This window comes from Gallinula chloropus (genome assembly GCF_964237585.1).
Source record: "Gallinula chloropus genome assembly, chromosome: 5".
In the NCBI taxonomy this organism is placed as follows: domain Eukaryota; kingdom Metazoa; phylum Chordata; class Aves; order Gruiformes; family Rallidae; genus Gallinula; species Gallinula chloropus.
This window is the reverse complement of record NC_140090.1, coordinates 43,215,623-43,230,580: the sequence shown is the minus strand read 5'-3', so window position 1 is coordinate 43,230,580 and position 14,958 is coordinate 43,215,623. Positions and strand designations below refer to the sequence as shown.

Sequence of the window (14,958 nt, the reverse complement as noted above, 5' to 3'; positions counted from 1 at the left end):
CTTTACTGGATTTCAAGCTTTATTTATAGAAAGTCCACTGTGTTAACAGCAGTGATATTTGCATTGTGTCTGGACTCAGCACTAACAGGTTAATATTTACATTTAGATAACACTGAAACCAAACTAAACACAGCCACAGTTTCAGAGTGGAAAGACAGACATACACATTAAAGACAGACTTAATAGTAAAATTAAAATCAATTTGTTCCCTCTGGTTGATTTAGTCCAAAAGGTCTGTTATTTCTTAATCAGATTAGCAGGAAGAGTTGATCTGTCCAAGTCATCAAAATAGGGATGCTTCAAGGCCACTTTGCCAGAGATTCTTTTTGCAGGATCATAAATTAGCATTTTCTGGAAGACAAAGGAAACAGTTTCCATTTCATGAGGGAGTAAATAAGAGTCACATAGCACAGCTAGGTATACCACCACAGTAAGAATCAAATGAGCCTAATTTTTCCCCTGCATTACCAGATTTCTCCCAGAGGGAGAGGCTGTTTCCACCTACAGATCAATAGGAACACATAACATCTCAGACTATGAGGAAACATTTGTTCTGCCATTCAGTAACCAAACCCATGCATGCACGGAGTTACCACAGACACTGAACACAACCCCAAACCATGCATTAAGCAGCAGTGGTTATTAGCCTGAGCTTCCCAGTTAAGGGAAATTAACAAGCTTTAGGCTATTCTAGCCAGACATGTTTACAAGGACACTGGTCCTAACACTTGTTTCATTAAGCTGACTTGAAGGAACTCCTGAGCTTGGCAGCGCAGCTGTTGACAGTGAAATAGGGGAGCGATGCTTGAACTACGGAACCCAAACAGAAAAGCAGTACACAAGCAGGTGGAACTGAAGATAGGCATCCAGATGGGTCTTGAATATCTCCAGATAAGGAGACTCCACCACCTCCCTGGGCAGCCTGTTCCAGTGCTCTGTCACCCTCACTGGGAAAAAGTTTTTCCGCATATTGGTGCAGAACTTCCTGTGCTCCAACTTGCAGCCATTGCCCCTTGTCCTGTCTCCACAGACCACTGAAAAGGGGCTGGCTGATTCCCCCTGTATCCCCTGCTTCTGATAATTATAAACTTTAATTAGGTCCCCCCTTAGTCTTCTCTTCTCAAGGCTGAACAGTCCCAACTTACTCAGCCTTTCCTCATAGGAGAGATGCTCCAGGCCCTTAATCATCTTTGTAGCCCTTCTTTGGACTCTCTCCAGGAGATCCCTGTCCTTTTTATACCAAGGAGCCCAGAACTGGACACAATACTCCAGGTGGGGCCTGACCAGGGTAGAGTAGAGGGGGAGGATCACCTCCTTCGACCTGCTGGTACACTCCTCTGGATGCACCCCAGGATCCCATTGGCTCTCTTAGCCACCGAGGCACACTGCTGTATCATGGCCAACCTGTCATCCACCAGGACCCCCAGGTCCTTCTCCACAGAGCTCTTCTCTAGCAGGTCATCCCCCAGCCTGTACTGATACAAGCAGTTGTTCCTTCCCAGGTGCAAGACTCTACACTTGCTTTTGTTGAACTTCATCCAGTTTCTAACTGCCCAGCTCTCCAGCATGTCCAGGTCTCGCTGAATGGCAGCACAGTGTTCCTGTGTGTCAGCCACTCCTCCCAGCTCTGTATCATCGGCGTACTTGCTGAGGGTCGATGCTATTCCCTTATCAAGGTCATCAATGAAGATATTAAACAGGACTGGACCCAACACTGAGCCCTGGGGAACACCGCTAGTCACAGGTCTCCAGTCAGATTTTGCTCCACGAATCACAACCCTCTGGGCTCGGTCCGACAGCCAATTCCCAACCCACCTCACTGTCCACTCATCTATCCCATGCTTTCTCAGCTTTGCTATCAGGATGTCATGGGAGACAGTATCAAAGGCCTTGCTGAAGTCAAGGTAGACAACATCCACTGCTCTCCCTCCATCTACCCAGCCTGTCATGAGATCATAGAAGGCTATGAGACTGGTCGAGCAGAATTTCCCCTTGGTGAATCCATGCTGACTACTCCTCATGACCTTCTTCTCTTCCAATTGCTTGGAGATGGCATCCAGAACAAGCTGTTCCATTACCTTTCCGGGGACAGAGGTGAGACTGACTGGCCTATAGTTACTATGTTCCTCCTTCTTGCCCTTTTTAAAGACTGGAGTGACATTGGCTATCCTCCAGTCTTGAGGCACTTCTCCTGTCCTCCAAGACCTGTTGAAGATGATAGAGAGCGGCTCAGCAATCACCTCCGCCAGCTCCTCAGCACACGTGGATGTAACCCATCTGGGGCCCATGGATTTGTGTGCATTAATCCCTTTGAGCCACTCCTGGACCTCCCCTACCTCAACCAGAGGGAAGCTCTTCATTTCCCAAACTCTCCTACTTTCATCCAGTGTCTGTGGGTCCTGGGGGGCCTTTGAAGTGAAGACTGAAGCAAAGAAGGCATTCAGTATCTCCACCTTCTCAGCACCCCCAATACCAGGACACCCGCCTCATTCAGCAGGGGACCCACATATCCTCCAGAACATTCTAGAACAGACAAGAGATTTGTTTTGCTTGTATTTAAACTCATCTGCAGTTTGGATCATGCAGCCAGGGGCCAAAAAGAGGAAAGGAATGAAACATTAGCAGCTTTCTCTTAGGCCTAAGCCTGACAGAGTCCTTACTTTTATTTCTCTTTACTAAGGGAAATTAGAGTTTAAATTCAAGTAACCAGGATCCTAGCCAGCTGCTTCTCCCCCATCCCAACACAAAGTTTTTCTTTCAGGAAAAAAAGTATAACCTGTATTACCCTGCTCAGTATTCAGTCCTGACAGTTAACTATCTTCAAAACTTTATCCTAGCATCTTCCAAGTAAATTTAAATCACTAAATTTGGTTTATCTTCTCTGAACTCCTGCCACATGCAACACTAGATTTAACCTCATACATCCAACTTAAGTTGAAGTGAGAGGTTCCCTCCCCAGAACAGCAGTATCCTATGGCTAGTACTGATACCAAAGGTTCCCAGAATTGGCTCAGACTAAAAAGGGCAAGTCTCTCTCTAAAAAGGGGATGCTGGGACATTAGGACTACAACACTTCAGAGAAGAAACAGTCAAACAGCTGAAGAGTCTGGAACTCTTATGATCCTGAAACTTAGTGTCTACCAGACCAAAGCTTTTGATGACAGCAATTAAACACTCTGAAACACTGGCCATAAAATTCATTTATCTTATGAAGGTCTTGAGTTTGCATCCTCACTCAAGCAATTGGTCTTAAAAAACACAAACCCTATTGAAAGACAGCTATTCTATATACTACTCCCCCATCTGCAATGGTCTAGAGGAGAAGTTGGTGTTTCCATTGATACTTTGTGTTACTGCTTCAGGCTTAGAAGTGCCACAGGAAACTGAAACAGATTCCAGATGTGTAAGACTTCAGCCACATCACTGTCACCAGGCATTCATAAGAAGCTTAAAGTTCAACATTAGTTTAAAGCAAAACTCTTAAATATCTTACAGGATTTAATATGCTTTGAGATTAGTATTGTGCTAACACTATTTGAGGAAGTAGTAATTTTTTTTGCCTCTTAGTGGCAGCCCAAAACATTTGTTTTGCACAAATCCACAACTAAGCTCAGATGAGTGCTTAGCAAGCCAGTTACATGACTATAAACATTCACTTGCCTGTTCAATTGATTTTAGTTTGTAAATAGTAACAATTCTACTTCAACCTGACTTAATAATGATGCTGTCTCAATGGACCCAGAAGAATTATTCTCAGCCTCAGTCGGTTGTCTCTGTAAAACCATACTGCTAGAAAGATCAAGGAGCTATCCCAAGCAGTTATACGCTTAATGTTGTTCAGGTCATCAGGCTGACCTGTGGCTCTGCTCTCAAAGTGAAAACTTGTGAGAAGTTGTGGCCACTTGAGATTCTCGGGTAACACCACTCAGTATTTTGCTGTAGACATGCCAATATTAGTAATGGGCTACTCTGACTGCTTAAAATAATTAAAATTGCTGTACAAGGCCTCCCCTTATAGCAAGGTGGGACTGAATGAGGAACCTGAAGCTTCAGCTTAACTAGAGACAGACTGCTCACCTCACACCTCCGTATGCAAGGCTGCACTCTAAATGCAGCCTTAGCACAAATCACTAAGGCACCTTCTAATACATAGGTACATCTGAAGTCACACCTAAGATGTTATCTAAATCTATCTGCAGTGGCAGCACATGAGCTGGGAGAGCACTGAATGGAAAGGCCTGATGAAGAGCTTGTCAAATGACTATTTAGTGTGGTAGCTCAACTGCATGGCTGCAGAACTGAAGTAAATTTGACTTGACAAATATACCGATTGAAAGTTCAAGTTTTTTGCTCTGGTGTGCAAACTCAAAATCTAAAGGCAGTTGAGACAGATGCTACAGACTGACTTAAACTATGGCTCTGGTTTAACAGCTATCAATAAATTCAGCTGTTTCCATGATTGCTTATTCAGTTAAAGCCACCGTGAAAGCTTAACCAAGACAAGCTCACCAAGATTAATCCACACACTAGCATAAAAGAAACATTTCCAACTGGATCAGCAGTCACACAGCTACATCATAATGAGCACTGGCAGCAGAACGGCAACAGCTAGTGAAGGCTTCTGCCCACCATCTCAGACCTGTTTGTAAAAGCTCATCCTCACTGTCAAGTTGTACTTGGCTTATTAATACAAAAATAAAAGCTGAGGCATAAATAACCAGACAACTTCTAGTTAGGTATCTATTATTTAAGAAACAAGCAAGCAAATCTCACACAAGGCATCAGCCCTACAAGATCAGCAGCCCATGGCACTGCCAGTAGTTTGAGGATCTCCACACCTTCATTCTAGACAAAACTGACCAGCATAGAGAGCTTTGTGTGTTCTTCAGTATTTGAGATGACCTGTTCCAGTTTCTTAACCAGCAGTTTGAGACAGACTACTTACAGACAGCAGATCGAGCCCATGTTCATCCAAGTTTTTGACATGTGTTCCCAGACTGCCAGGTTTCCATTTTGGGAATGTGTTCTTATAGTCTTGCAGGGTTTCTACTTCAGGCCATACCTCATTGTTGGGGGTACCTAAAGCTCTACAGAAGCATCAGCAAAATACCAAGCAGTTTAGTCTGAAATCTGTACATATGACTACAGTCTTGGCATGTGCACAGCACCGGTGTGCAACACTGCACAAGCAACAAGGATAGGTTCAGCCTGACATACCTGAAGATTCTGAAGAGCTGGTCAATCTCCGAGTCCCCATGGAAAAGTGGCTTTTTAGTGGCCAGCTCAGCAAATATGGTTCCTATGCTCCATATATCTACAGGAGTAGAGTAACGAGCAGATCCCAGCAGCACCTCTGGAGACCTATACCACAGTGTCACTACCTAGGGAACAAGGAAATTTTTTTTACAAGTTTATAAAATCATGCCCTCTGAGTGCCAGCACATTGGCTCTTTCATTATGAAGCAGCATCTGAGGGTTTCTTTGTCAAAAGACTCGGTGCCAGAAGTTTTAATGAAAACATTGATTTTAAGCTTCATCTACAGACAAGCACAAACTCCACTGCAGTGGTTTCTACCAGTAGTTGCCTACAGTACTCCAAAGAGAGCATGAAGCCTTTTGCCCTAACCTCTAAAACCCTCAAACCTGACTACTCTGCAAAGCAATATCGTCCTCACAAGACAGTAAGCAACAAGTTCTGGCCCATCTGATTCATTGTCAAGGTAATAGCGGGATTCACAAGATGCTTTGAAACCTTAGAGTAAAACCACAGTCAGGAATATGGAAAGCCATTGAATTAAAAGAAAGCAAAATAGAACTTTTTGATGCTGTTAGCTTATGACTTCAAAAGCTCTGTGATTCTATTCTTTTTTTAGCCATTTCTTATTCACTTATTACCAGGAAGCATCACCCAAATCACTAAGAGGATGTTCAGACTCACCCACCTCATGAGTGTACACCCGCACAGGAATTCCAAAGGCTCGAGCCAATCCAAAGTCTGCCAGTTTAATCACCCCCTTGTCATCTATTAAGAGATTCTGAGGTTTTAAGTCTCTGTGCAGAACTCTTCTTGAGTGGCAGAAGACAATACCTTGCAAGATCTGATACAAGTAACTCTGTCAAAAGGATAAAAAGGGAAAGTAAGTAACCTTTATTACAAGTTCCTGTTCTGCAACATAAAGCTTTCCCTTGCTTTAGCGCTCCCCACAGTAGTAGGAAATGGAGATTCAAAGCATTGCAGATAAGGAGTTAAGAACTATCATGAAGTAACAAAACTGAATTCTTCAATTAAGCTTAGTTTAAGGCAGTCTAATTTCAGTAATTAAAAGAATTATGACCCACAGCTGCTTCTTTAACCTTTCATTCCTTCTCAAGGCCTCAGTTATAAGTGGTTCTTACTTTTAGTATAACTGTCATCTTCTTTAGGTTAGTTTTGCTCATATGAAGAAATGGGTCTCATTACCTTAACACGTGAACGATCCAAATACTGGCCAGATGGGATAGCATCCAAGTATTTCTTGAGATCCATGGAAAGGAATTCAAAGACGAGATATAGTCTTGCATCCTGCATAAGAACATCCTGAAGACTAAAAATTGAGCATACAGTCAGCTCTATTGCAAAACGCATGGACTCACAGTTACAGTTCCCCTCTGAGCAGGGCCACAAGCTGACATTTCCAGGTTCCCATTACCAAAGCCTTAAAAATCTTGCAGTCTGCAAAGATTAACAGACTCCATGAGTTACACTGGCATCTGGGAAATCAACTCCACCCAAAATCCTTCCAGACAGAAATAAATGCCCTATACAGCTTCCTCTCACTTAGGTTCCCCCTGCCTAGAATTGCACACAGGAAGTCTGAGGACAAGATATTTGTCTTGAAGAGGAGACTGGGGGTATTGATGCCCAGCTTCTGTTTGAAGCTGGCTGATTGGGGGGCGGAACCTGAATTACCAGGAGTGTTTAAAGGAATATTATACCAGGAACCTAGCAGACACAGCAGGACTTGCACAGGTTCAAGTACCTCCCTCATCCTTAATAGATCATAAACGTTCCTCAGCCCCAGCATACATACAGAGACACTACATGGCTGGAGCTTGGCCAGTTTTAAGGCGCTTTAAAGTATTTTGCTGCACCAAAGAGCAAGCAAATATTTTTGTGGGGAGAGCATCAGCTGTGTTCTGCAGTTCTACACGTCAAGTAGTCACCAGTGGAAGTTTTACTCATGGCTCAGATGTGCCAGCCTGCCAGCATCATAACACAGCACGTAGCTCCAAAATGGCAAGGAAGTGATTGTTGGCAGAAGGTCACGTAAGAACACTAAGGTCAAACGGTCTACTCCAAGGCAACAGGCAAATGGAGTTCTGAGACTCTCTAAAGTAACAGCTTCAAAAGGTTTTCAGGAGATATGCTGTCCCCATTCTGACAGTAACCACTCTGCAGATTATATACATAAATTAGGAAATCAGCAAAAGTTTGGTAGCTTCCTAGAACAGGAAGAGGGACCATGAGGAAGTCTTAATTAGAAAGCTGGCATAGATACAGAATTGGAGACTAGAGCTCTTCACTGCAAAGCAGACACTGTATTGAGCAGATGAGCTCTCCCGTCACTACAAGGGTGGAAGAACAATTTCTCATCTGAAGGGCCCAAGCGCCCTTCAAACAATTTAACTAAATACCAGTATATGCATACCAGACTATATTGGGATGATGCAGCTCTTTTAATAAAGAAATTTCTCGGATAGCAGTACATGGAACACCTTCCTCCTCACTTTCTAGACGTATTTTCTTCATTGCAACCACTTGGCCTGTGATTTTGTGCCGAGCTTTATACACAACACCATAGGTACCTGAATAAAATGACAGTGAGACACAGGTAAGAAATACCAGCTTCAAGTACAGATACATCATTGCAAACAAGAACTGCTAAGATGGGTAAGAGCCCTCGCCATCAAGTATTTTGTGTTGAAGGATTTGGCTTGCTTATGAACTGCTACTCAGTTTCAGTAGCTTAACTGTGTGATGGTTTGCTTTAAAACATGCTGCCCATAAACAGTATCATTTGTTACCAGGGTGTATTTTATAGCCTGAGCCTCAAACTGGAATGTTTGGAAGATACTGTTGCCAAAATGAGATACCTTTGGAGCTTCAGGTTGATTGGCTTTCAGGCAAGACAGCTACACCTCTTCAGTCCCAAGGGGTTATGGCCTTGACATTGATACATTGTATTACAAGGTGAAAGGTTTAGCTGCCAAGAACCTTGGTGCTCCCTCTGCAGTCAGGGATCTCTCAATCCATTGGTAGAGCCATAGAAATACCTCTAGCACATTCCTGAGTGCACGAGAGAGGGTATTGCTGTGGGTCCCAGCACAAGCTAAGATTGGAACCAGTAGTAAATCTTAAATCAATGACTTATTTTAACCATCAGTCACAGAAATCAAACCCTTGACAATCCAAGACAGCATTAATACTCCCTTTTCACCCTTCTTGAAACATTAACCACGCAGATTAAGCTCAAGCAAACTAGTTACTTTCAGGAAGATTCACACACAAAGCTTCAGTTACAAAGCTTTGTTGTAAAAATCTAAGCCCATTCATTTTGCAAGTACCTTAGAGAGCATCTTCCAAGTAACACATTTGGCCTATGTAAGGCCAAAGCATTATAAAACACACCAATTGCTACATTTAACATTGGTGGGATTTCCAGTGAAAGTAGGGTTGTGACAAACATCTGCACCCAAACAATTGTAGTACCTTACAGTTAGTCAGTCACTAAATCTCCCTTCTCCAGAGGTTTACAGTCTACTCTTTCCCTGAACAAGTGTAGCAACTGGATATAATCCAAGCAGACAATCCAGAAATCACTACTCCTCACCTGCAGCTCCAAGCAAAATAAATACACCATGCAATGCAACTTCAAGAGCAACTGGTATGCAAGTTCACATATAAAGGAACAGAGGAGCTTCCTAAATTGGAAAGGTAGTTTCAGGCCTCAGACCATACCCCCTTCCCATTAGGGGAAGTTATGTCATTAGCCATCAGCGTGAAAGTAAACGCTTATGAAAGCTCAGCAGTTGTTTCAAATACATCATGTCACCTTCATAAGGGCAGCTTGAAAGCTTTCACATTGCCACAGCCAACTGTAGGCTTGTTCTGCTGGATCTTGGCAATTCCTCTCTTAACCAAAGCACACAGAATTTCTATGACACCCGCTAACCCCAGCTGTGGAGTGTCTCACAGCTTACAGCTCTCCATACTTACCTTCCCCGATCTTCTCTACCTTTGTGTAATCGTCCATCTCTCTGATTATCCCTGAAACAAACAGGCAAAAAAGAAACCACAAGCATGAGCAGTTGCTATCCTTAACGCAGCCAGGTCACTGGAGTCACACCAGGCCCTCAGAAGCTAGTTTAGCCTTACACAATTAGGGTGTAATGTGGAACGTAGCTCGTTCTCAATAAAAGGTTTTATTGAGAGCTCTGACTTTCTAGAAAGGCCACATTCCAAAATACAATGAGCCATCAACTCCAAGTGGAAGTATGCTTTTGGGAAGAGACCTCCGAGCAGCTGCAAAAGCTCCATGCTACCTGCCAGCTTCACGCGGCTCCTCACTGGCAGGAGCCCTCCGCCCGGCCGCCACCAGGCTGGAGGTTCGCAGCGCAAAGGAACTCCAGCCCCGCAAGAGCGGACCCGAGCCTCCCAAGCCGCGAACGCGAGCTGTCTTACCGGGCGGCGGTAACGCCGGGCGGCACTGGCCCTGAGCCCCCTCTGACCCCCTCCGTGCAGCTCGGGGGCGTTGGCCGGTAACGCTCGGGCCTGAGCCGCTCGAGGCTCCGGCGGCCTCCGAGTTGCGGCCGAGCAGCGAGCTCTCCCCGCACCACCCGGGGCAGAGCCAGGCGTCCGTTGCGGCCCAGCTGTCACGGGCCGCGCGTCCCCGCCAGCTCCCCCGCTACCACTCCAGGTCCCCAGCACTCGAGGGGCGATGCTACCCCGACCAGGGAGCGCCGCGGCACGCTGCCCCAGCGGGGAGCGGGACCCCTTCCACGCCCGCGTTGCGAGGACTAAACCCAGAACAAGCGGAGCGGGGACGCCGACCCCGCGCCAGCCTACGTGCCCCTCGCTCTGCTGCCGGGCTGGGAGCGGCCAGCTCAGCCCAGCCTGGCCCGGCCCGCACCCCTGTGCCCGTACCCCCGCCTCCCCAAGAGCCACCGGCCGGGGAAAAGCGGCTCCTCCGCAGGGCCGGCGACAACCTACCCGGCCCGGAGTCCCGGCACGCCCCCACTAGCGGTCCGCCGGGCACCGGCGCCCCTCACCTGAGCCACTGCCGAGTCCGCTGCCTGCCGCAAAGACGTCCCCAAATCCCTTCGCGGACAGGCACGGAGCATTCGAACTAGCCGCTCCTCCGCCGCGGCTGGGCTCCGCCAATAGCGACGCGCAGAGTTGATTCAAAACGGCCAATCAGCACCCAGCGCTCTCAGGGCGCCAAAGCGAGGCCGAAAGGCGGCCTCTAACTCGGCGGTAGAACTGAAACGGCCGGGCGCGGCAAGCTAAGGATTGCGCCGGGCGTCCGCGTGGTTCGCGGTCGGTGCGGGGAGCAGGCAGGACCCTGAGGTGGGTCGCGCTGGGATGGCTCTACTGGGTAAACTGGTGGCTGTTGGCGCGGTACGGGGAGTCGTGTTTGGACCGAGTTAGGCTTTCGGCATCCGCTCCTTTTAATCTACCGAGCCTTTTAGGTTTAGATGCCGCGGCCGGCCGACACGTTAATTCGTTGCTGCTGATGGGTGAGGAAGTGCTGCTGTGACCTTTGGAGCCGGCTGTAACACGCACGCATGGATGGAAGGTCATGGGGTGGCTTAACTCCCCAACAACTGGGACACGGGCATGAAGGTAACTTATAGTCATGAATTGCTGCGCCAGGGATGTAACTGAGGCACCCGCCAGCTTCGCTCAGGGAGCACTGGGGTGATTGCGACCGCACTCTATCGGTACCCAGGGGAGTAGCGATGCGATACACTTACAGAGAGGAAAAGAAAAACCTAACCCAAAACTCTGGGAAAATGGTTTTCCAAACATCGCAAAACGGTGTTGTGTAGAAACTTCAGTGTTAAATCGATTGGCAAGGCAAATGTGTTTCCAGTTTTAGAGGTCTCTCCCCTACAAGCTAGCTTCACTGTGGATTTTGCGGCGCTGCTGACACACTCTGTCCAGCACCCAGGGCGTGGGGTCAAGGTGCTCCTCTGGAGCCCTACAGCACCCCCCAGCAGCGGTGAGGTACAGACACCGCTCCACCTTGTTGAAGTAACACTTCACTGCACTGGTGTACAACATCCTTGAAGGACGGCATTGCTGCTCCTCTTAAACTACCTCCTTCTCTGAAGATATTCAAGACCTATCTGGATGCCTCCCTGTGCAACCTGTCATAGGGACCCTGCTTTGGCAGGGGGGTTGGACTCGATGAGCTCTGGAGGCCCATTCCAGCCCCTACAGTTCTGGGATCCTGTGAAATGTAAGCAAGGCAGGCTGCGGTACGCAAAAACATGCAGCTTGTCTCCTGAAATACTTTCCTGGGAGGGTAATTCCAGTAGGCAGGACTGTTTGTGGTCCGCACTGCCCCAGCCCATGGCAGAGGAGGTAAGAGGCAGCTTCTCCAGCTCCTCCCTGCCGACGCACACATAATGTCTCAGGGGGAAAAATCCTCCCTCTTCCCCTCCCTTCTGGGGAATTTTTGTGGCATATGGTGCGCATGCTCACAGGTTTCTGTTTACCTTGAATTCTCAGCATTTGCCAGAGGTTTACCTGCCTAGAACAAGGATTTCGCATCACTGGAAAATTCTGGGTGGAAATATCCTCATGGCTCACACAGTTTACAGGAAAAGAGTCCGGCACGCTCTGCAGCACACAGCCGCAGAGAAACTCTCTAAGTGTGTAGTAAGTCCAACATGTCCAGAACAGCCCAGGCTCCAGTAGTGCACTCGGACCGACTGGGAGAGCTTGGACGAGGTATGTACGTGATGTGTCCCTCGGCCCAGCTCCGCACACGGACAGCGCAGCAAGCTCTGCATGCTCCACACTGGGGATTGCTTTCTATGGCCAGCACAGGATCTGAGCTGCTGCTGCTGGCTCCGCTGGCCAGCTCCAGAGACCTTAGGGAGCTGGCCAAAGCCCACCTTTCCCTTCAGATAAAAACGCGTCTGGGAAATCCCAGACGTATGGTAACTTTAGTTAACTTTGGGCAGGGTTAGCACTATCATGAACATTTAGTACTGTGAGTTAATATAACTTATATTAAAATGCACACAGATTATATTTGCATATAAAATATATGGTGTCTGAAAGTATTGGATACACTGATCTGAATCTTTGGGACATTTTCTTTTTTCCCATTTCAACCAGATTTGGTTTAAATATGCACAAATATTTCTTAGCTGCGCTCCTAGTCGATTCTGTCGGATGCCAAGCATTTGTTGTGGATTTTCAAACATTTTGCAGATAACATCTTTCTTTCCACATGTCCCATCACCTCATGAGTTTCGAGTGGGGAAGCCTGAGAGGCACCAGAAAAAAAAGCTGTGGTCCAAGGAGAACTGAGCTGCTTCCACAGGAGCCCAGTAGCCTTACTTCTGCTTCTCATGGGAGGAGACTGCTCCAGGAGGCAGCAGTGTACATCACAATGACGTGTGTGAGGTGGCGGTCTCCTCCACTCGTGCTGGAGGTGACAGGTTTAGGCTTTTCTGACACCTCTAGTAAAAATGTAGGAGGTAGGTGGTTCTGAGATCCGCCTGAGTGCTGTTGCACTCAAAGCCCCCCATAGCTGCCTCTGCCTTTGTGTCTGCTCTTGTGACTCTGCCTGGGCACACAAATTCTGCTGGCTTAGTCACGGGCTAAGCATCTCAGGGAAATGATTTTGTCACAGTCTCTGTGTTCAGCAGACTAGCAGCTGCGTCCTTAGTGCTGGAGAATGCCTTTGTGCAGTGGTTTCCTTCCAGAACGGTGGAGGTTGCTTTGTCCTTAGCAGGTGCTAAGGGTGTTCTGGCTTTGATGGTGGGTGTTGACCAAAAGGAGCTTACACCAACTTCATCATGTCCCTGTCACTTCACAGCATGGTCGTGCAATGCATCACTCCACAGACACCCAGAGAGCTGTTCCATGCCCACTCTCTCCATGCGCACTTTCTCCATCCCCCTCTGTGTCGCAGTAAGCTCTGGCTTAGTGTGCTTGCAAGGCAGGGCACGTGTAGGTAGAGATCTGTCACAGCATTCACCTGCCCAGTGTCTGACAGCTCAGCTTGCCTCTTGCTCTTGTCTGTGTCTCCTTGGGATATAAATCGTGTCTCCTTCCTCACCGGGTAGTGCTTATCTCAGGCTGATCATTGCTTTAGATGTGCCGGCAGCAAGCAATACTGCTCGATATGAGTGATACAGCTACATTTGTATCAACTTTTGTCTGAGGGGTTTTACTGTTTTGCTTGGAGGACTAGTAACTGTGAGCCTGCTGATGGATGGAGAGGTGCAGATTTGGGAATCCCTTTGTTGCACCCCTTTACAACAAAACATGGATCCAGGTGTAAAGCCAAGGGAAAACTCCAAGGCAAACAGCAAAGGAATCTGGATCTACCTTGACAGTCTACCTTGACTGTTCATTGCCATTTTTCTTAGATAGAAGGGACTTGCATATTAAAACTTCTGCGGAATCCAGAACTTCCACTTGCCTGAAGTGCACGGCTGCTTGGGCAAGGCATATAGGGTCAGATGTACAACGCCAAGCTCAGATTATAGTATTACAGTCGTGTTCATGGCTAAGAACCCAGTGTAATACCCTGAACGACTCCTTCTGTTCCTTTTAGCAGGCAGCTGCACGAGTCAACGTCGTCTTGTCTTTCGTGTATTAATCATATTGTCCCCAGCAATAACACCACTGTAAGGAAGAGAGAGAGTGTATTCTGTCTTGTACATAATGGTGTGATTAAAAAAAGGTCAAATAGTTTGTTGAGCACCAGTGAGGGTGTCTGTGATAGTGTTCTCTGTGCTCAGAGGCAGATTAATGTTGCAATAAAGCCATTGATTGGCTTCTTTTAACATTTGCTAAATACAAAAGGTTGTTTTGTTCACATGGCAAAGCAAATGTACAGTAGGAAAGACTTGGCAGCATGTAGAAAAGCCAGATAATGTTAGAGGGGTGGTAAATCTTTAATGCATACCTGAGGTGATGCATTTAACTTGTAACGTAGGACAGTTCCCGCATGTAAGAAACATGGAGAGTTATTTTCATTTACAGTCTGCAAACTCCATGTAAATCTTCACCGTTTCTATTCCCAAAAAGCAATGGAAGGTGGTATGCAGCGATGACATGGCATGTGAGTTGCTTAAAAATAGCGCATGGCCCAGACACAGAGCTGCTAATTGCCACTGCCAGGAATCGTAGATGTGACCGGCCTGGCTTCATGCTTGCTTTTAGCCAACTTGGAGGTTGTGATCCCCTCCCCCCAACCCCCCATTCTCCTCTGACTCCTGGTTCCCTGAGTGGGCTGAGGAAATGAGTCACATCCAAAACAAGAGGGATGACGACCTTCTGGGGAATTGACTTTGTGGTAAGAGACAGGGCCGAGGTCTTCAGTTAAATATTTTCATTTGGCTCTGTATACAAAGAAAAAGAAGCCTGCACTTCCTAGCAAGAGTGAGGATCCATTGAGTTACCCTGTGTCACAGAGAGGTATAAACACCTATGGGCAGTTTATACAGCTGGGTGTTCACTGGGTGAACTAAGGCCCATAGCGCTGTTGAACCCACTAGCACCAATGTTTCCAGCTAAATTAGAACTGATGCCCTTGGCTGTGGCCAACCCACAAATCAAGTTGTAATAGCAACGGGGAAATAGGTTGGTGCACCAGAACTGGCTTTTGAGAGGGGAGGGAAAGTAAAATGTTGGGATAAAGGCATTGAAGTCAAAGCTAAAATAATCGTAAT

At 46.9% G+C, this 14,958-nt stretch overlaps 1 protein-coding gene across 1 annotated transcript; it reads right to left on the bottom strand.

The window, feature by feature from the left end:
- Positions 1-237: 237 nt before the first annotated feature.
- Positions 238-9,293, bottom strand: CDK1 (cyclin dependent kinase 1; the record flags this gene model as incomplete). The annotated part of the gene is made up of 7 exons (XM_084264458.1): positions 238-351; positions 4,946-5,087; positions 5,218-5,381; positions 5,943-6,113; positions 6,461-6,584; positions 7,689-7,845; positions 9,257-9,293. 7 exons carry the CDS (start codon positions 9,291-9,293, stop codon positions 238-240), a joined length of 909 nt encoding a protein of 302 aa, XP_084120584.1.
- Between the last annotated feature and the right edge of the window lie 5,665 nt (positions 9,294-14,958).